The sequence below is a fragment of the Anomaloglossus baeobatrachus genome, chromosome 3, assembly GCF_048569485.1.
Source record: "Anomaloglossus baeobatrachus isolate aAnoBae1 chromosome 3, aAnoBae1.hap1, whole genome shotgun sequence".
Taxonomy (NCBI): domain Eukaryota; kingdom Metazoa; phylum Chordata; class Amphibia; order Anura; family Aromobatidae; genus Anomaloglossus; species Anomaloglossus baeobatrachus.
The window spans coordinates 361,101,986-361,123,534 of NC_134355.1; the positions used below are offsets into that span (position 1 = coordinate 361,101,986).

The following is a 21,549-nucleotide window of genomic DNA, read 5'->3' on the forward strand; positions in this document are numbered from 1 at the left end:
ATCATCGGCTGCTCAAAGTCAAACCTGTCACCGACCCAATCACTAACGTATCTTGGCATGGTGTTTCATACCCTCTCAGCGCTAGTGAAGCTTCCGCTGGACAAGCAGCGGTCACTACAGACTGGGGTGCAGACTCTCCGTCAAGGTCAGTCGCACTCCTTACGACGCCTCATGCACTTCCTCGGGAAGTTGGTGGCGGCAATGGGACGGTTCCGTTTGCGCAGTTTCATCTGCGTCCTCTTATTGGGACATTCTCCGCCAATGGGACGGGAAGTCAACATCCCTGAACAGGAAAGTATCCTTTTCACAGAAGGACTCTCTGCAATGGTGGCCTCTTCCCACCTCATTATCACAGGGAAGATCCTTCCTACCACCGTCTTGGGCGGTAGTCACGACAGACGCGAGTCTGTCAGGGTGGGGAGCAGTTTTTCTCCACCACAGGGCTCAGGGTACGTGGACTCAGCAGGAGTCCACCCTTCACCATGTTCTGGAAATCAGAGCAGTGTATCTTGCCCTACTAGCCTTCCAGCAGTGGCTGGAAGGAAAGCAGATCCGAATTCAGTCGGACAACTCCACAGCGGTGGCATACATCAATCACCAAGGAGGGACACGCAGTCGGCAAGCCTTCCAGGAAGTCCGGCGGATTCTGATGTGGGTGGAAGCCACGGCCTCCACCGTATCCGCAGTTCACATCCCCGGCGTAGAAAACTGGGAAGCAGACTTCCTCAGCCGCCAGGGCATGGACGCAGGGGAATGGTCCCTTCACCCGGACGTGTTTCAGGAAATCTGTAGCCGCTGGGGAAGGCCGGACGTCGACCTAATGGCGTCCAGGCACAACAACAAGGTCCCAACCTTCATAGCACGGTCTCGCGATCACAGAGCTCTGGCGGCAGACGCCTTAGTGCAAGATTGGTCGCAGTTCCGGCTCCCTTATGTGTTTCCACCTCTGGCACTCTTGCCCAGAGTGCTACGCAAGATCAGATCCGACTGCAGCCGCGTCATACTCGTCGCCCCAGACTGGCCAAGGAGGGCGTGGTATCCGGATCTGTGGCATCTCACGGTCGGCCAACCGTCGGCACTACCAGACCGACCAGACTTACTGTCCCAAGGGCCGTTTTTCCATCGGAATTCTGCGGCCTTGAACCTGACTGTGTGGCCATTGAGTCCTGGATCCTAGGGTCTTCAGGATTATCCCAAGGGGTCGTTGCCACCATGAGACAGGCTAGGAAGCCCACGTCCGCTAAGATCTACCACAGAACGTGGAGGATATTCTTATCCTGGTGCTCTGCTCAGGGAGTGTCTCCCTGGCCATCTGCATTGTCTACCTTTCTTTCTTTTCTGCAATCTGGGTTAGAAAAAGGTTTGTCGCTCGGCTCCCTTAAAGGGCAAGTCTCGGCGCTATCCGTCTTTTTTCAAAAGCGTCTAGCACGACTTCCTAGGGTGCACACGTTCCTGCAGGGGGTTCGTCATATTGTACCCCCGTACAAGCGGCCGTTAGATCCATGGGATCTGAACAGGGTACTAGTTGCCCTCCAGAAGCCGCCCTTCGAGCCTCTGAGGGAGGTTTCACTTTCTAGACTATCACAGAAAGTGGCTTTTCTGGTAGCGATCACATCTCTTCGGAGAGTGTCTGAGCTAGCAGCGCTGTCATCCAAGGCTCCTTTCCTGGTCTTCCACCAGGACAAGGTAGTGCTGCGCCCCATTCAGGAGTTTCCCCCGAAGGTGGTATCCTCTTTTCATCTTAATCAGGATATCTCTTTGCCTTCGTTTTGTCCTCATGCAATTCATCGGTATGAGAAGGATTTACATTTGTTAGATCTGGTGAGAGCACTCAGAATCTACATTTCCCGCACGGCGCCCTTGCGCCGTTCGGATGCACTCTTTGTCCTTGTCGCTGGTAAGCGCAAAGGGTCGCAGGCTTCTAAGGCCACCCTGGCTCGATGGATCAAAAAACCAATTCTTGAAGCCTACCGTTCTGCTGGGCTTCCGGTTCCATCAGGGCTGAAGGCCCATTCTACCAGAGCCGTGGGTGCGTCCTGGGCATTGCGACACCAGGCTACGGCTCAACAGGTGTGCCAGGCAGCTACCTGGTCGAGTCTGCACACTTTCACCAAACATTATCAGGTGCATACCTATGCTTCGGCGGACGCCAGCCTAGGTAGAAGAGTCCTGCAGGCGGCAGTTGCCTCCCCGTAGGGGAGGGCTGTCTTCGCAGCTCTAACATAAGGTATTTCTTTACCCACCCAGGGACAGCTTTTGGACGTCCCAATCGTCTGGGTCTCCCAATGGAGCGCCGAAGAAGAAGGGAATTTTGTTACTTACCGTAAATTCCTTTTCTTCTAGCTCCTATTGGGAGACCCAGCACCCGCCCTGTTGTCCTTCGGGATTTTTGGGTTTTTTCGGGTACACATGTTGTTCATGTTGAACGGTTTTTCAGTTCTCCGATGTTACTCGGAGTGAATTTGTTTAACCAAGTTATTGGCTTTCCTCCTTCTTGCTTTTGCACTAAAACTGGTGAGCCAGTGATCCCACTGGGGGTGTATAGCCAGAAGGGGAGGGGCCTTACACTTTTTAGTGTAATGCTTTGTGTGGCCTCCGGAGGCAGTAGCTATACACCCAATCGTCTGGGTCTCCCAATAGGAGCTAGAAGAAAAGGAATTTACGGTAAGTAACAAAATTCCCTTCTTTTCCCCCATCCACCTTTTGTGCCTCCTCTGTTTCCTCATAGACTGTAAGCCTATGAGCAGGGCCCTCACTCTTCCTGGTATCTTAATTTTGTTACTTTGTATTGTCTCATATTGTCTGTACAAGTCCCCTCTAAATTGTAAAGCGCTGCTGAATATGTTGGCGCTATAGAAATAAAAATTATTATTATGTTACCAAATTGCATGAAGCGTCTCTCAAAGGCGTTTTAAATTATGTCGCTCTGATTTGGATTATCTTTTTTAATTATTCTTACAAATATAACGTATCACCTTTCTCTTTTTACATTTCAGCGTGAATATGATGAGAATGAGACTGACCCTTATCATGGCAAGCAAGATACTAATCAAGAGCCAGAAGCCCTTGATCTTCCCGATGACCTGAACCTAGAAACTGATGAGGGTAAAGCCAGTGGAGATGAAAAAGATAAAGAAAACTGTGAAGGTAACCATTACTTCCTATAGACTGTTGTTTAATGCTGTGTATCCCATATGTCCGAGGTATTCTAGTCAAACCGTTTTGGTGACCATCAATGATTCTTATTCCCATTCCACAATTATGATACAGTGCTTTCGCTACTAGTATGCATGTGCTAGTATTGTTTGCACACACATTTATAAATTACGGGCATGGTAAGCACTTGCAAAGCTGGATGGAAAGCTACTGCTTGTGTTCATTCTAATAGCGCAAGGCACTGGATTTAATGATCTCTTTCACTTGGGTTTCCCTGATAAATGACCTATTTTTGCCTGGACGGATCGTAAATGTAGCTTACTCCACACAAGTGTCAGTAGGCAGATCTATTTTACAGATGCTTTAATGATGTATTGTTGCAGAAGAAAATCCTTTTGAAATAGAAGAGAAACCAATGGATGTAAAAGAAGAAGGTAAAGACCAAGAAGAGAATGATGAGGAAAAAACTGATGGAGAGACGCAGGAAATGACTGAAGACCAGGAGAACCTGGACAAGAATGAGCAGGAGGAGGAACCAGGCCAACAAGAAGAGTCTGCAAATGATGAGGCTGGGGAGAATGTCGCAGAGCTAGCAAAGGAGGAGGAAAATCCGGAACCAGATAAAGAGAATGAAAATGGGTTGCCAACAGACAGTGGACTCCTGCCTCAGGTAAAACTTCACTTCATTTTAAAGAACCATTTGTAGCTTCTCATGTAAAATGTATAAAGGCAAACAGCCCCATTTTTCTGCTGATGTTTATTCTGGGGATAGGCAGAAACTTCTGAAAGTCAACATCCCTTTAATATATTCTCTACTTGCCTTAATGACTTCATAAAGTGTAATAGACTGTCCGTCCTCTACAAGCCATAAAATGACACAATTGGTTATAGAAAATTAGCAATACCGCTGCCACCAATTTGTCAGAATCACCACTAAACCTACTCTACCCCTGCCACCAATTCGTTACGAACACCACTCGCTCCTGACACGTGCCTCGGATGCTACTGTAAAGGACGATGCCGCTTCCAGCTTACTCACTTGTCTATCACAGACTATGAGCGAAGCACACCCCACAGTCAGTTCTCACATCCACACCACACTTTTCACTATCACTTGCCATTTTGACAGGCCAGCCAGATGCCTGCATTGAGTCACACTAGCACACGTGCTACATAAAAAGGGTAACTTAACGAAGCTTTTTTCACCCTTTTCAGGGTTTGCTGGTACATTTAGAGCAGCAAGAAACAAACTCATTTAATTTTCGATTTAATATATAGCCGTACAATGCTTAAAAATGTACTGAAGATGGGGAAAAAAAATACATACATGCGAAAACAATATAAAATAATAGGCATAAAAAACAGATGAGTCTTACAAATTGCATCTGTCAGAGCTTCTAGCAAAAGAGAATGCCGTAAATATGAACAGATCTGCAATCTTTGTAGTTTCTCCTGTGGTCTGACACTATTTCTTAGATGATACTTTATAAAAGGTCTTACTAGACCCCTCACTTCTCCCTCCACTGAGATAAGAGGATGGCTGCTGACTAGGTTCAATTCCGATCCAGTTTTAGCCCTCATTATGTTCTATACGTTACACTCATAAATATGATATATCTATAATTTAAGGAGATCTTGCGTTCCTCACATGCAAATAAGTTCTCTGGTCATGAATATATGCATGGATTGTGTGAGACGCAAACTTTATAGTTATGGCGTGAAAAATATTGTGCTTCCATTTTGATATGAGGCCCCTGATTTTGAACCGTTCTGTCTGCCTTTGAGGCAGGTAGCTTAACTTTGCATTAATTCGCAATACTTTATTAGGATGTAGTCAGTCAGTTTGCCCTTTCAACAACCTTCAGTTCCTTGTTAATGACTTGTTATACACACTCAGTGTCTGCTCTCAATCAGATAACCTGCTTCAATTACCTGTTCACAACAGGAAGCGACGGTAAAATCAGATATTTAATGCTCCCCGTCTTTAATCTGTATTATAACTCCATTTCTGATAGTCCGGTTAAAACTGTTCTCACCTTTCCATCCGTACTAATTGGCATAATTGGTGACTTTTTATCGCTATTGGAGTGGATCAGCAGTGCGCATGTGCAACCTCCACTTCATTCATTGCCTATGGAGTTGTCAAGTGTTGCACTTGGCTTTTTCAGGCAGTCCCATAGTGTATGAATGGAGGTCAAGCATTTGAGCTGCTGCACCACTGGGATAAAAGTTCCCTGATGGGAAAAATAATTCCTTGGTATGCCGGTATGTGGAACCTCCACTGATCAGTAACTTGTCTATCCTGCGAATAGTTTTATAACTTGTTTTTTCTCTGACGCCTCATTGGGGGACACAGGACCATGGGTGTTATGCTGCCTATCCATAGGAGGACACTAAGTAGATGCAAAAGCATAGCTCCTCCTCTGCAGTATACACCCCCTGGCCGGGCCAGGCAGTCTCAGTTTTAGCTTAGTGTCTATAGGAGGCACTTCCTTTCAAGGTTTGTTATTTTTTGAGGGCGACGGTTTCCTTTTGGGACCGATCTCCCATTACCATCAACGGGCGGGAACGTGAAGTGTTGCCTACACGTACCCCCTCCCGCGACGCTGTATCCTGGGCTGGACGACGGGTTCCATAGACATTGATTTTCCAAAGCCCAGGGTAGAGGTCTGTGCCCCTATAGCCCAATTCCTCAGCCCCTCCTTGCAGGCTCTGAGTTGAATATGGCACCGTTGTGACCGGATACAGCAAGCTGACTGCTATTGTCACTGCCTGGATTGAAGCAGTGTTTAAGGTGAGATCCCCCTGACTGGTTTCCCAGCAAAGGGAGAAAAGGCTGTGCAGGAAAGGCTCCCAGGGCTAAATATATAGTATTTATTATGAGAAAGTTCCTGGCTAATGCAAGGAAGAGAGCCCCAGGAATCCTGAACACACAGTGTTAACTTTTCTCTAGCTTGCTGGCTGGAGGAGGGGAGGAAGTCCCTCCTGTTTGCAAACTCCTGCACAGATAATTTCCCGGGGGGAGGGGGTGGCTAGAGAATCACAGAGCTCAGGGACTTAGGGTACCTTCACACTTAGCGATGCAGCAGCGATCCGACCAGCGATCTGACCTGGTCAGGATCGCTGCTGCATCGCTACATGGTCGCTGGTGAGCTGTCAAACAGGCAGATCTCATCAGCGACCAGCCCCCAGCCAGCAGCGACGTGCAAGCGACGCTGCGCTTGCACGGAGCCGCCGTCTGGAAGCTGCGGAGACTGGTAACTAAGGTAAACATCGGGTATGGTTACCCGATGTTTACATTAGTTACCAGTGTGAGCAGGGAGCAGGGAGCCGCGCACACTGAGCGCTGGCTCCTTGCTCTCCTAGCTACAGTACACATCGGGTTAATTAACCCGATGTGTAATGCAGCTACATGTGCAGAGAGCAGGGAGCCGCGCACACTGCTTAGCGCTGGCTCCTTGCTCTCCTAGCTGCTGTACACATCGGGTTAATTAACCCGATGTGTACAGCAGCTACATGTGCAGAGAGCCGGAGCCGGCAGCACAGGCAGCGTGAGAGCTGCAGAGGCTGGTAACTAAGGTAAATATCGGGTAACCACCTTGGTTACCCGATGTTTATCTTGGATACAGCTTACCTCAGCTGTCAGACGCCGGCTCCTGCTCCCTGCTCGCTTCATTTGTCGCTCTCTTGCTGTCACACACAGCGATCTGTGTGTCACAGCAGGAGAGCGGCTTTGAAGAAAACGAACCAGGGCTGTGTGTAACGAGCAGCGATCTCGCAGCAGGGGCCAGATCGCTGCTCATTGTCACACACAGCGAGATCGCTAATGAGGTCACTGCTGCGTCACAAAAAGCGTGACTCAGCAGCGATCTCGGCAGCGAGCTCGCTGTGTGTGAAGCACCCCTTAGGCTGTTTATTATCTGCTCTGTTTATTTGATCTAGCAGAAAAGCCGCTGATAACCACCAGTGACACTGTTTGCTGACTAGAGGGAGAGGGAGGAAAACTGTCAGAAGCTCCTTTCCCGCCAGTTTTTACTACCCACAGCGGGGGGGGGGGGCACACTGACTACTTCTTCGCGCTCTTTTAGCGCTAAGCCCTGCCCCCCTGCGGCCGCGATAAGCCCCCCCCTTCCCCCCCCAGGAAAGCGTGGGAAGATCTCCAGCCATCGGCTGATTCTGGTAGGGTGCTGCTCACTGTAGCTCTGCTGAGCATTGCTCCCCCTCCTAGCATACTCCTATCAGGAACATGCAGAATTCAAAAGGCACTAAAAGGGCTAAGGCTCACATAGTCTATTATTCAGCCTGCACTGCCTGCCACGTTGAGCTACCACGTAAACACACCTCTTCTCTCTGTGAGTCCTGTGGCCCTATAGCCCTCCAAGACCCCCCTGCCACCACCGCCGCAACAGTCAGCCCAGAGCCTAGGGCTCCCAGCCCACCGGAATGGGCACAGTTTCTGTCCCAATCCATGGAAAAACTGTCACAGAACCTGGTGCTAGCTATGCAATGTCGTCCTCCACACCCTTCTGGGTCCCTGGACGGAACGCAACCTGAGGATACCCCTATGGAGGATCCTTCTGAGGTAATCCGGGCACATGCTTCACCGGTTGCAGGGATCAGGAAAAGAGGACACGGCCGGGTGTCTCCAGCGGGCTCTCCCTCGGAAGCACACAGGGCAGGCTCTCCCACACGCTCCACAGCTTCTGAAGAGCTGGAGGAGGGAGAATGCTGTTTGTACCAGGAGTATTCCTTGGTTTCAGCCTCCCCAGATGATCAAACTGCAATAGACTCCCTTATAGCAGCAATCAACCAAACTCTGCATGTGGAGGATCCCCCATCCACTACCACTGACCATGCGGTCTCCTTTAAGAGGGCAAGGAAACCCCAAAAGGTTTTCGCTGATCACCCTGAGTTTCAGGATATACTCACAAAGCAAAGGGAGAAGCCTGACAGGCGCTTCGGTAACCGAAAACTCATGGAGTCCCGGTACCCTTTTGCCTCACCTGCCCCTAAGGGCTGGGCCGATCCGCCCTCGGTCGACCCCCCGGTCTCCCGCCTTACCACAAAGACGCTCCTGTCTTTACCCGATGGTTCCTCCATCAAGGACCCGACAGACAGACAGGTGGAGCACCTCGCCCGCTCTGCTTTTGAGGCTGCGGGTTCCTCCCTCTCGCCCTCCTTTGCCTCTGTGTAGGTCGCAAAGGCGATCTCGGTCTGGGCAGAATCCCTTAACACTTCGCTTGAGGAATCCCAGTTCACTCATACCTTCACAGAGGTAAAAGCTCAAATTGCCGCTGCGGCGGAGTACCTCACGCAGGCCTCCATGGACGCTGCTACCTGCGCAGCGTTTGCCGCCTCAAATACCATAGCCATCCGTAGAGCTCTCTGGCTCCGACAATGGCGAAAGGACTCTCTCTCCCCCAGCCGAAGTCCAGGACGTCCTTCACCAGACGTCCACAGTCCTCGTTCCGCTCCTTTCGGAACTCATTTGGTTGGTCGACACCCCGTGCTGTCCACGCCACCAGCCGCGGACTACGCAGGGACCAACCTTCTCAGCTCTCCCCGAAACCTACTTCGTCATGGCAGCCTAGACCGAAACAGTCCAGGACTAGGGAAACTCGGCCACGACGTTTTCCCCCTCATGACTCCTTCAGCGCCCCGGAAGACACACTCATTGTAGGAGGTCGACTGCGGCTCTTTCAACACATCTGGGCTGCCGCCTCAGACGACAAATGGGTGCGAGACCTTGTGTCTTCCGGTTACCACATAGAATTTCGGACCCGACCCCCGAGTCTGTTCTAAGGGTATGTGCGCACGTTGCTTTTTACCTGCTTTTTACCTGCTTTTTTGCTGCTTTTTCTTCTGCGCTGTTTAATGCCAAAATGGATGTGTTCTTCTATTCAAGCAAAGTCTATGGGAATTTGGGTTTCTTGTTCACACTATGTTGTTCAAAATGCTGCCTTTTTGTGGCAGAACTTTGGTCAAAAACTCAGCTTTGCAGTGCAAAACCCAAATGGCAAAAACAATTGACATGTTGCTTCTTTGAAAAGCTGAGTTTTTGACCAAAGTTCTGCCACAAAAAGGCAGCATTTTGAACAACATAGTGTGAACAAGAAACCCAAATTCCCATAGACTTTGCTTGAATAGAAGAACACATCCATTTTGGCATTAAACAGCGCAGAAGAAAAAGCAGCAAAAAAGCAGGTAAAAAGCAGGTAAAAAGCAACGTGCGCACATACCCTAACAGCAGGAGTGATAATACCTGTCCCAGACGACGAGAAGTTAGGGAGTTTTTATTCGAACCTCTTTGTGGTCCCCAACAAGGATGGGTCAGTTCGACCCATCCTGGACCTCAAACACCTAAACAAGCATGTGCACGTACGGAGATTCAGAATGGAGTCCCTAAGGTCCATTATTGCATCCATGGTCGAAGGGGAATTCCTCGCATCCATAGACATCAAGGACGTGTACCTGCACATACCCATTGCCCCAGATCACCAAAAGTTCCTCCGCTTTGCAATTCAGTACTCCCACTTTCAATTCGTAGCTCTACCCTTCGGCCTTGCCACCGCACCAAGGGTCTTCACCAAAGTCATGGCGGCCGCCATGAGCGTCCTTCACGCCAGGGGAGTGGTCGTTCTCCCTTACTTGGACGACCTCCTCATCAAGGCCCCCTCCTTCCGCGACTGCTCAACCAGCGTACAGATCACTGTGGACACTTTATCCTGCTTAGGGTGGCTAGTCAATCTGGACAAATCATCCCCGGTCCCATCACGATCCATCACCTTCCTGGGCATGTCCCTGGACACCCGTTGGGGCTTGATCCTTCTCCCTCAGGACAAGGCAATCGCTCTTCAACGAGCGGTACGCTGCCTTCTACGTCCTCCGTCTCACTCCATTCGATTCAGCATGAAAGTACTCGGCAGGATGGTGGCGGCTATGGAAGCAGTACCCTTTGCTCAACCTCACCTCCGCCCACTGCAGCTAGCTCTTCTAGCGGCATGGGACAAGAGCCCCTTCTCCCTGGACAGACATCTTCACCTGACGCCTTCAGTCAGGTACGCACTCCGCTGGTGGCTTCGGTCCTCATCCCTATCGAAGGGGAGATCTTTTCTCCCAGTAAACTGGCTGGTCCTGACCACGGACACCAGCCTCCTAGGCTGGGGAGCAGTGTACCGGCACCATACTGCTCAAGGACGTTGGACGCCCCAGGAGTCTTCCCTACCCATAAACATCCTGGAACTCTGCGCGATCTTCCTTGCGCTCAGAGCGTTCTGCCCTCTGCTAGCGCGTCGTCAGATTCGAGTCCAATCGGACAATGCGACAGGTGTAGCCTATATCAATCGGCAGGGGGGCACCCGCAGCAAAGCGGCTTATCTCAAGGCCCACAAGATCCTCAGCTGGGCCAAATCGACGGGATCAGTGATATCAGCGGTACTCCTACTGGGGGTAGAGAACTGGGCAGCAGACTTTCTAAGTCGCCAAGGCCTGGCCGCCGGAGAATGGTCTCGCCACCCAGATGTGTTTCTACACATCACTCGCTGGGGCACACCAGACGTGGACCTAATGGCCTCAAGGTTGAATGCAAAGGTACCCGCGTTCATAGCCAGGTCACGCGACCCGCTGTCCATCGGCGCGGATGCTCTAGTCTGCTCCTGGCACCACTTCCGCCTACCTTACATATTTCCACCTCTACCCCTGGTGCCGCGGGTGATCAGGAAGATCAAGGCAGAGGGAGGCCCGGTGATACTGATGGCACTGGACTGGCCCAGGCGCGCCTGGTACGCCGAATTAGTACAAATACTCAGACGCACCGTGGCGCCTTCCAGACATCCCAGACTTGCTGACCCAAGGGCCCATTTCCCATCAGAACTCCAGAGCCCTGAAGCTGACGGCATGGCCATTGAGACCTGGGTATTAACAAGAGCGGGATTCTCCCCCGCGGTTATTTCCACCATGATCAGCGCCTGAAAGCCTGCTTCATCCCGCATTTACCACCGTACGTGGAAAATCTTCCTTTCATGGTGCAGAGAAACTAACATCCAGCCTATGCCTCTGGCCATCCCCAGAATTCTCGACTTTCTACAGTCTGGCTTGCAAGCGGGTCTGGCTCTCAGTTCCCTTAAAGGGCAGCTCTCAGCACTCTCGATCTTCTACCAATGCCACCTGGCTCAAAAACCGCAAGTCAAGACCTTCCTCCAGGACGTTTTCCATCTAGTTCCCCCGTACAAACGGCCGCTGGACCCATGGGACCTCAACCTCGTTCTGGACGGTCTCCAGAGGTCTCCCTTTGAACCCCTCAAGGAATCCTCCCTTGCTCTTCTGTCCTGGAAGGTAACATTCCTGGTGGCAATTACGTCCATCAGACGGGTTTCGGAGCTAGCAGCACTCTCTTGCCGCGAGCCTTTCCTGATCTTTCACCAGGACAAGGTGGTTCTGCGCCCCCTTCCGGATTTCCTTCCAAAGGTTCTTACCCCGTTTCATTTGAACGAGGACATTGTTCTGCCTTCCTTTTGTCCACACCCAGTTCATAGGGTGGGAAGGTCTCTGCATTCGTTAGACCTAGTCAGAGCTCTCAGATATTACATATCCAGGACAGCCCCCTTTAGGAAAACTGACTCTTTGTTCGTCATTGCTGAGGGGCCTAAGAAGGGACAGGCAGCTTCAAAGGCGACTCTGGCTCGCTGGATTCGCTCTGCAATCCAGGAAGTCTACCGCCTGCAACTCAAGCCCATTCCTAGTGGGCTGCGGGCTCATTCCACGCGAGCAGTTGGCGCTTCGTGGGCCATTCGGCATCAGGCTTCAGTGGAACAGGTGTGTAAGGCTGCGACCTGGTCTAGCCTACATACGTTTTCAAAGCATTACAGAGTCCATACCCAGGTTTCAACTGAAGCATATCTGGGTAGGAAAATTCTGCAAACGGCAGTAGAGCACCTCTCTCAGTAGGCGCTCCAGGCTGTCTGGGACTGATTCCTAGTCCTTGGGTTGTGTTGTCTTCTTTTATGTTTCCCACCCATGGACTGCTTTAGGACGTCCCATGGTCCTGTGTCCCCCAATGAGGCGTCAGAGAAAAACGGATTTTTGTGTACTCACCGTAAAATCGTTTTCTCTTAGCCATCATTGGGGGACACAGCACCCACCCTGTTGCCCTGCGGGACCTTGGTTCTCTCAGTACCTTATTTGGTTTTGACTCTTCTTTTCTCATGTTCCTCTGTTGAGAAGTTTTTTACTGCTTTTTTCTCCTACTGCTTGTGTACTAAAACTGAGACTTCCTGGCCCGGCCAGGGGGTGTATACTGCAGAGGAGGAGCCATGCTTTTGCATCTACTTAGTGTCCTCCTATGGATAGGCAGCATAACGCCCATGGTCCTGTGTCCCCCAATGATGGCTAAGAGAAAACGATTTTACGGTGAGTACACAAAAATCCGTTTTTTACTGGGAAACCCTTTTAATAGTATAGACAATTAAAAAATGTTTCCTCTGTCTCTTGTTATTGTAAAGTGCTCAGACTTTAGCATTGGGCACAAAAAATATTGCACCATCACTATCTTTTAAGTCTATAGATTTGTATGACGTCTGTATCTGCAATGCTTGTCCCTTGAACCATTGCCATTTACAGATTTTGCGAGAGACAAATATTACATTCCGATTCTGAAAACCTTTTTTAAATAGTAGTATCCTGTTGCGACACTAGAAATATGGAAGTAACTATGCAGCAATCAGTACACTTTATGCATGAACCCAGGTGCCCATTATGCTACCGTACTTGTTTAACCCTTAACGACCGCGGGCAGTAATATTACGTCCTAGCGGTCATAATGTTATTGCCCGCGGTCTGCCGCCGGCAGCATGCCGCGATCGGCGCACATATCAGCTGATTTTCACAGCTAAGATGTGTGCCTGCTAGGCACGAGCAGAATAGTTATCTGCTCGTGCCGTTTAACCCCTTAAATGGCGCTGTCAATAAATAACAGCGCCATTATAATCGCGATCGCGGTAAACTTTTACTTACCGTCCGATATCGGAAGTCACGTGACGTGATCACGTGACTTCCGGTAGTTGTCTTGGTAGCACAGGGTCATGTGATGACTCCTGTACCAGCCATGAATTACTTTCAGTTTCACTCGGCCCGGAGCCGAGTGAATCAGAAAGTGAGCATATCTGCTATTTACATCTGTGTAGCTGTGATCAGCAGATATGGCAGAGCGATCGGATTGTTGATCGCTATAGCCCCCTAGGGAGACTAGTAAAATAAAAAAAAGCAAAAAAAAAGTTTAAAAAAAAATTAAAAAAAAACCCTAAAAGTTCAAATCACCCACTTTCGCCCCATTGAAAATTAAAGGGTTAAAAAAATATACACACATTTGGTATCGCTGCGTTCAGAAACGCCCGATCTATCAAAATATAAAATCAAATAATCTGATCAGTAAACGGCGTAGCGACAAAAAAGTTGCAAACGCCAAAATGATGGTTTTTTGTCGCCACAACTTTTGCGCAAAATGCAATAACAGGCGATCAAAACGTAGCATCTGCGCAAAAATAGTACAGTTAAAAACGTCTGCTCAAGACGCAAAAAATAAGCAATCACTGAGCCATAGATCCCGAAAAATTAGAACGCTACGGGTCACGGAATATGGCATAAAACGTTCGCCACTTTTTTTCGGACAAACGTCCAAATTTTTTTTAACCCCTTATATAAAAGTAAACCTATACATGTTTGGTGTCTACGAACGCGCACTGACCTGAGGCATCACACCCACACCCATCTGTTTTACCATATAGTGAACACAGTGAATAAAATATCTCAAAAACAATATTGCTATCGCACTATTTTTGCAATTTTTCTGCATTTGGAATTTTTTTGCCGTTTTCCAGTACACTATATGGTAAAACTTATGGTTTATTTTAAAAGTACAGCTCGTTCCGCAAAAAATGAGCCCTCACATGACCATATCGACTGATAAATAAAAAAGTTACGTCTCTCAGAAGAAGAATGGCAAAAAAAAAACGGAAAGCGAAAAATCGTCCGGTCGTGAAGGGGTTAAGTCTCAAACAAGATTTAGGCATGCTGATTTATTTATTTTTTTGTCAGAATGAAGAGGAAGAAAAAATGGACAAAGATGAAGAGGTTCCCGACACTGCTCAGAGAATGGAACATGAGACGTGTGGGCAAACTGCAGAGGACAACTTACAGAGCGACACTGCAGCTGAACTGGCCGGTGCCGCCTCAGAAAAGGATGAAGCCAAGGAGGTGACTTATTACATGGTTGCTTTGAAGATCGTCTAGTTTGATAAATTGTTACGTGTGATTGTCTAATTGAAAATGAAGTAACAAAGTAATATACTTTCCTTATCAAAACGCCACCACTGTCTCTGTAAGCACTGTACCCTGCAACACTACGTCCAGCTTCATTTCAACAAGAGTCCATCCTCCCTCCCTCCCCCCCCCTTTGTGGTGGCAATATGTATGAAGGAGCATGGCTGAATATCAATTGCTGAGCCCCCTTCCTTGTCAATGAATAAGGTATAAAAGAGAAGGGGGCTGACTTAACTATGGAAACGAGCCATATACTCCGTGTTGAAACTATGCCAGTGCAGCTAATGGAAATAGGAACTGGACCTGGCAAATGGACCTTTTGATGACGAAAGATGTGGTGAATATGATTGAGAAAAAGCTATTTTATCTTTCTAGCTTGGCTTGATCCAGAGTTGGTGGTTTTCCTATTCATCAGTGAAATTCTTCTCCTCTAGGAGCACGGCACAGGATCAGCAGATGCAAGTCAGTCTGAAGGCCATGAGTCGAAATTGATGGCACGTTTGGCTTTAGAGAAACAAAGCCTTCATCCAACACAAGTAAATGGTTTCTCTTAAGTATTTGGAAACTAACATTAAAGGAGTTAAGCCATTTGGCTCAGGAAGGACAGACTAATTGCTTGCTAGGTTTTTTAAATGATTTAACCCCTCTGTCCCCAAAATGCTAGTTATAATTTGACTGGAATGCTTGGATTGGAGACAGGTGTATGCAATTGGTACATTTTAACAAAATCATAATGAAGATGCCTCTCTAGCAGAGCAATTATTTTTCATCACTGGCATCCAAGCCATCTTCTCATTTTTGAAGCACCCAAAACGTTATTTCACTTGGTTACCTTTATGATCACAATGTGCTATTATCTTTTGAACAGATACAAACCAAATATATATGTATAGGAGTCCTAGAGTTTGAATTACATATAACATAGCAGCCTTCTGATTTATCTGAGGCTTTGCAATTCATCAGCCCAGTGGCATGAACATTGGCCCAGAATGTTTAGTATAGGTTCTGATCTTTGAGCCTTGATACCATAAAATAAGAATATTTTCTTGCCCTTTGTCTGTCTTGTCCAAGAGACGCCATTCAGCATTAAATCAGATGGCAATATTGTAATCTCATTTATTTAATGTGCTTAAATAAATAATTGAATGTTTTATAACCTACTTTTCACTACCAAAATCTGAGTTTATAGGGCTAAAAATGATGAACATGAAGACAGAAAAAAATGTTAAAGTCCAAATTGGGAACTTACAGTGAGCCATAGCTTACAATGTGCAGCAGATGTGGATACCTTCGATTTTAGAGTTCAAGGCTACATGTTACTTGAGTGTCATCTTTTTATTGTTTGTTCTTGACTTCTATCTACCTGATATTCATTGTTAGAGCTTCAAGCGAAAACCAGGCCAAACAGATGACAATCGCACTCTGGGGGATGATACTGAACAAGTCCACAAAAGACTTAAGACTATTGAATCCAGCAGTGAAATGGAATACCATGACAAACAAACTAAACACGAGGCACAAGAAGCTGACGCTTATGAGCACATCAAGCAGGGAGCTGAGTCTTTTGATGCTCAGACATATGGTAACTTGTCATCTACTGATTTATGCATATCTGACATTCACACTTTATGTGCCCATGTGGCAAACTAATAAATACATGTTTAACTCTTCGGAGCATTGATTCACCATGCATACATAAATATTGCAAATCATTAATCCCTTACTGACATTTGACGTAATTGTACACTCTGTCTTTGATTCGGGCTAAGGAGCGGAGCCCACATTTCAGCTGACTGCAGCCATAATCTGCCTTTAACAGCCAGGAATGGAGATGTCAATTTCTGACAGCGACATTTACAGCATGCTTCCCTAGGGCACACTGCTCTAACCGTTATCATGAGTTACATGTCTTCCTGCTGAGAACCCCATGTACATGATGGTGCTCCTATGAAGACTAGCCTGTGGCTGGTGTTCATAAAAGACCGTGATTTTTCTCAGATACTGCAATACTGTGGTGTTGCAGCATTACTGTGGTGTAAGCGATCAATTTTTCGCAGGTTCACGCTCCCTATGGGGACTACAAAAATGTAAAAAAAAAAAAAAGTTACTTTATAAAAACTAATAATATAAAAGTTTGAATCATCCTCTCTTTTCCTGATGTGAAAGATAAAAAAAAAATATATATTTACCTGATATTGCCACATTTGATCTATGAAAATATAAAATCAACATGATCAGTAAACGCTGTAGTGAGAAAAAAAAATCCAAACACCACAAAACTGCAATAAGAAGTGATTGAAACCTCTACAGAAAATCGCATTTAAGAGCTTAGACAAGTGTGGAGTTTTTATTTTTTACATCAATTGCACCAGAATTCTGGCACATTTAGTTTTGGTAAATATGCCCCAATGTATTTGCAATATTCAATATAATACAGAGAACAGATGAAGCCTAATTTGACCTTGAGCAATTGCTTTCCCCAGACATTTGTGTTTTATCCCTGTGCACTATCACTACATAGCGAGTAGCTGTTGACATGCTTAATGATCACTATTCTGAGTGACATCTATTAGTGCATGAAGATATCTTGCATTACTTGATGAGATACACAATAAATGTAGAGTGACCTGTTTTCGGCCATTTCTATTTGGCGTTTCTTTATTTTCCCCTAAAACAGTGACATTTATACAGGGTCTTGGATTTCTTTATGTGCTTTACAGATACCGCTAGTAAAGAGCAGGAGAAGACCATACAGCCTCAAAAAGAAGACAAAGATGAAAGTGCAGCCCAGGAAGATGTGGAAATGGAGATACAAGAAGATGAGTGCCTTGAATCCATCAGTGTGGATCAGCTAAAGCCGGAGCAATCGAAGTCTAGAGAGTCCATTGCACAAGGTAAGTGTTCACAAAAATAGGAAATATTCTAAAATATGCATTCTCCTATTTATAAGGATTACTTTGGCATTCAAAGATAATGTGCTTTAAGAGTCACAAAAATATATTTATTTGCTGTGGACTGGGAATTTAAAAAGACTGTTTGACATTCAGGGCTCATGGAATCTGAACTAGAGGTGCCGGGTCTTACTAATGAGGATGAGATACCGATTAGAGATCCTGAACCTACAAGTACAGACATTGAGAAACCTGACAGAAGCATGGAATCGACTATACATACTGTCTGGGATCTTTTAAGAGAGCAACCTGTGCAGGTACTATTTCTTATATTTCTTGCTTTTCACTTTTGTAGTTGTACATTTCACCCCGAAAGATTTGTATAACTAGACTTACTCCTCACCATCTGATGGGCGCTGTTGGAATATCTCTGCCAGTGACTTAAATGTCTCCCCCTATACACGCTCACGGGGAGAGACCCATCACTCCAGAGTAGCGGACGGGGAGAAGCTGCTGAAGACCAGTCTATCTGACATTCTCCTGCAATGCTCAGTCCCTGGTGCCTTTAAAAGTTATGTTTTTCTCTGAAACGCTGCAGAGATAAAGAGTCAAAAATACCTAGCAGAAAACATACAGCTACTGACTGGTACATACTGCCCGTGGATCAGAAAACCAGTCAGTATCTGATGTGACAACCATTTGCCTCACGCAGTGCAACACATCTCCTATGCATAGAGTTTATCAGGTTGTTGATTGTGGTTGGTAGAATGTTGGTCTTCTCTTCAATTTGCAAAGTTGCTGGATATTGGCAGGAACTTGAACACGCAGTTGTATACACCAATCCAGAGCATCCCAAACATGCTCAATGGACATGTCCGGTGAGTATGCTGCTCAAGCAAGAACTTTTTTTTTTTGTTTTCAGATTCCAGGAATTATCTACAGATCCTTGCAACATGAGGCTGTGCATTATCATGCTGCAACATGAGGTGATATCATGGATAAATGGCACAACAATGGGCCTCAGGGTCTCATCACGGAATCTCTGTGCATTCAAGAAGGCATCAATAAAAATGCACCTTTGTTTGTTGTCCATAAAATATGCCTGCCCATACCATAACCCCACCGCCACTATGGACCACTTGATTCCCAACTTTGACATCAGCAATGCCATACACACAGTCTATCTGCCCTGTGCAGTGAAAAACATGATTCATCCATAAAGAGATCACATTTCCAACGTGCCAGAAGCCATCAAATGTCAGCAGGTGCCCACTGAAGTTGGTCACCATGACAAACTGCAGTTAGGTGAAGACCCCGATGAAAACGACAAACATGCAGATGAGCTTCCCTGAGATGGTTTCTGATAGTTTGTGCAGAAATTCTTTTTTTCTATGCATCTGATTGTTGCAGCAGCTGTCCAGGTGGCTGGTCTCAGATGATCTTGGAGATGAAGATTCTGGATGTGGTGGTCCTGAGCTGGTGTGGTTACACGTGGTCTGCGGTTGTGAAGTCGATTGAATGTACTGCCAAATTCTCTGAAAATTTTTTGGAGATGGCTTATGGTAGAGAAATAAACAATCAATTCACGGGCAACAGCTCTGGTGGACTTTACTGCAGTAAGAATGCCAACTGGAGAGTGCACTCCTTCAAAAATTCTTCAGGGAGGAAGAAGACGAAATCTGGTGCCACCCATTGGAGGTAGCAATCCTAAAAGTCAAAAGTGACCCTTTATCGAGTCTTGTCATATGATTTAGTATTTATGCCAGATCAGAACTTCAATTTGCAGACACGGTGTTTCGGGATGGTTGTCCCTCGTCAGTGCAAAGTAGGAGGTCTGATCTGGTTGTATGAGAGGCTGATCAGATCGCATACTTTCCACTGAAGAGGGACAACCATCCTGAAACATCATGTCTGAAAATTGAGGTTCTGATCTGGCATAAATCCTAAGTCATATGACAAGACTCATTAAAGGGTCACTTTTGAATTTTAGGATTGCTACTTCCAATAGGTGGCACCAGAGTTAGTCTTCTTCCTCCTTGAAGAAACAATTTGAATATTTCCTAGAGGAGCATTGCGGCTTAGTCTCCTCACTGGCATACTGGAATGGTGTCTGTCTCCATAAGGAGGAAAGTATCCACTTTAGACCCCTCAAAATTTGTGACATCTGTGGCATTGTGCTGTGTGATAAAACTACACATCTTAGAGTGGCCTTTTATTGTGGCCAGCCTACGGCACACCTGTCAAATATAATCTTGATATGCCACACCTGTGAGGTGGATGGATTATCTCGGTATAGGAGAAGTGCTCACTAATGCGGGCTTTACACGCTACAATATATCTTACGATGTGTCGGCGGGGTCATGTCGTAAGTGACGCACATCCGGCATCGTAAGTTATATTGTAGCGTGTGACAGCTACGTGCTATTGCGATTGAATGTTAAAACGCTGATCGCATACACGTCGTTCAATTGTTAAAAATTGAACGTGAGGTTGTTCAATGTTCCCGAGGCAGCACACATCGCAGTGTGTGACACCCCGGGAACGATGAACTGCAGCTTACCTGCGTCCCGCGGCTCCCGCCGGTAATGCGGGAGGAAGAAGGTGGGCGGGATGTTTACGTCCCGCTCATCTCCGCCCCTCCGCTTCTATTGGCCGGCTGCCGTGTGACGTCGCTGTGACGCCGAACGTCCCTCCCACTCCAGGAAGTGGATGTTCGCCACCCACATTGAGTTCGTATGGACGGGTAAGTACGTGTGACGGGAAATAATCGTTTGTGCGACACGTTCAACAAATTGAACGTGCCGCACATACGATGGGGGCGGGTACGATCGCATACGATATCGTATGCACAATCGTAAGGTGTAAAGCAGGCTTAACACAGATTTAGACAAAATTGTGAACAATATTTGAGAAAAAAAGGCCTTTCTTTGTCGCTCCATTGGGAGACCCAGACAATTGGGTGTATAGCTTCTGCCTCTGGAGGCCACACAAAGTATTACACTTTTAAAAAAGTGTAACCCCTCCCCTCTGCCTATACACCCTCCCGTGGATCACGGGCTCCTCAGTTTTATGCTTTGTGTGGAAGGAGGCACACATCCACTCATGCATTCTCATACATAGTTATGACGGATGGAAGAAAAGAGGAACCCGATGGGGTCCCCGGCATGTTCCCTTCTCACCCCACTATGTCGGCGGTGTTGTTAAGGTTGAGGTACCCATTGCGGGTACAGAGGCTGGAGCCACATGCTGTCTCCTTCACTATCCCTTATGCGGCTCTGGGAGAAGTGGGATCCTAAGCGGTCATCCACGTGCTGGGACCGTGCTCCATCCGCAGCCCCTGGTGGAACCTGCCGGTCCGGAGCTTCTTCACCCCCAGGGACCAGGCCCTGCAACTTGAAGGTACTCTGTGTCCCCCATGTGTGGACTGTACAGGGAGGGAGGTCGCTCCTTCTCCCCGGAAGCCGCGGTAGTTCCGTCCGCAGTTTTTTTCGGCGGACTTCCGCGCCGACCGTGCCTGCTTGTCGGGCACGGCCTTAAATTTAGTCCCCGGCTTCGCCGCGGCCTAGTCGAGCAAAATCCCGCCCCCGGGCCTGCCTGTCAGGGGTTAGGGCGGGATTACCGACGTGACGTCGGCTCTGAGGGCTGGAGCATCTTTGCATGTCTCCCCCCACCCTCATTGACCACTTGGGGACTCCAGATTCCCCCCCCCTGAGAGCTCCGGCAGCCATTTTTAGCATTCTGCCGGTAGATGCTACTCAGTGGCAAAGCTCTGCAGCACTGGGGGACCCACGACAGGGAATCTGGAGGACACACTCCGCTCGTTAGCGGTTGGTAAGCCACACCGGTCACCCGGTGTTGGTCCCCCTAGGGTGCCGATTATATATATAGATATATATATATATCTGTTCGGAAAGGCTGTATACCCTTTTCCCATATACCCTCAGTGGTCACTCTCCTAGGAGACAACAGCATGTCGTCCACAAGGAGCAAAGCTACTAAGGCACAGACTTTTTTCGCGGCCTGTACCTCTTGTGGGGCTATGTTGCCTGCGGGATCCACCTACCCCCACTGTGATCAATGCTCGACTCCTGCCACGCTTGCTCAGCCGGAGCCTCGGGCACTTGTGGGCCCCTCGGCTCATGTAGATCCCCCGGCTCCCCCTGAGCAGTCTGCAGGGACAGAGTCA

The 21,549-nt window shown here is 47.6% G+C and overlaps 1 protein-coding gene across 2 annotated transcripts in view; it reads left to right on the forward strand.

The window, feature by feature from the left end:
* The window catches only part of MDN1 (midasin AAA ATPase 1), a 585,757-nt gene that overhangs the window by 521,848 nt on the left and 42,360 nt on the right, over positions 1-21,549 (forward strand). For both annotated transcript variants that reach the window (XM_075340129.1, XM_075340130.1), the window contains exons 88-94: positions 2,997-3,147; positions 3,540-3,826; positions 14,248-14,406; positions 14,907-15,008; positions 15,853-16,054; positions 17,193-17,366; positions 17,520-17,680. In XM_075340129.1, the coding sequence (XP_075196244.1) occupies positions 2,997-3,147; positions 3,540-3,826; positions 14,248-14,406; positions 14,907-15,008; positions 15,853-16,054; positions 17,193-17,366; positions 17,520-17,680 (1,236 nt within the window). The remainder of the gene's footprint in view (positions 1-2,996; positions 3,148-3,539; positions 3,827-14,247; positions 14,407-14,906; positions 15,009-15,852; positions 16,055-17,192; positions 17,367-17,519; positions 17,681-21,549) is intronic.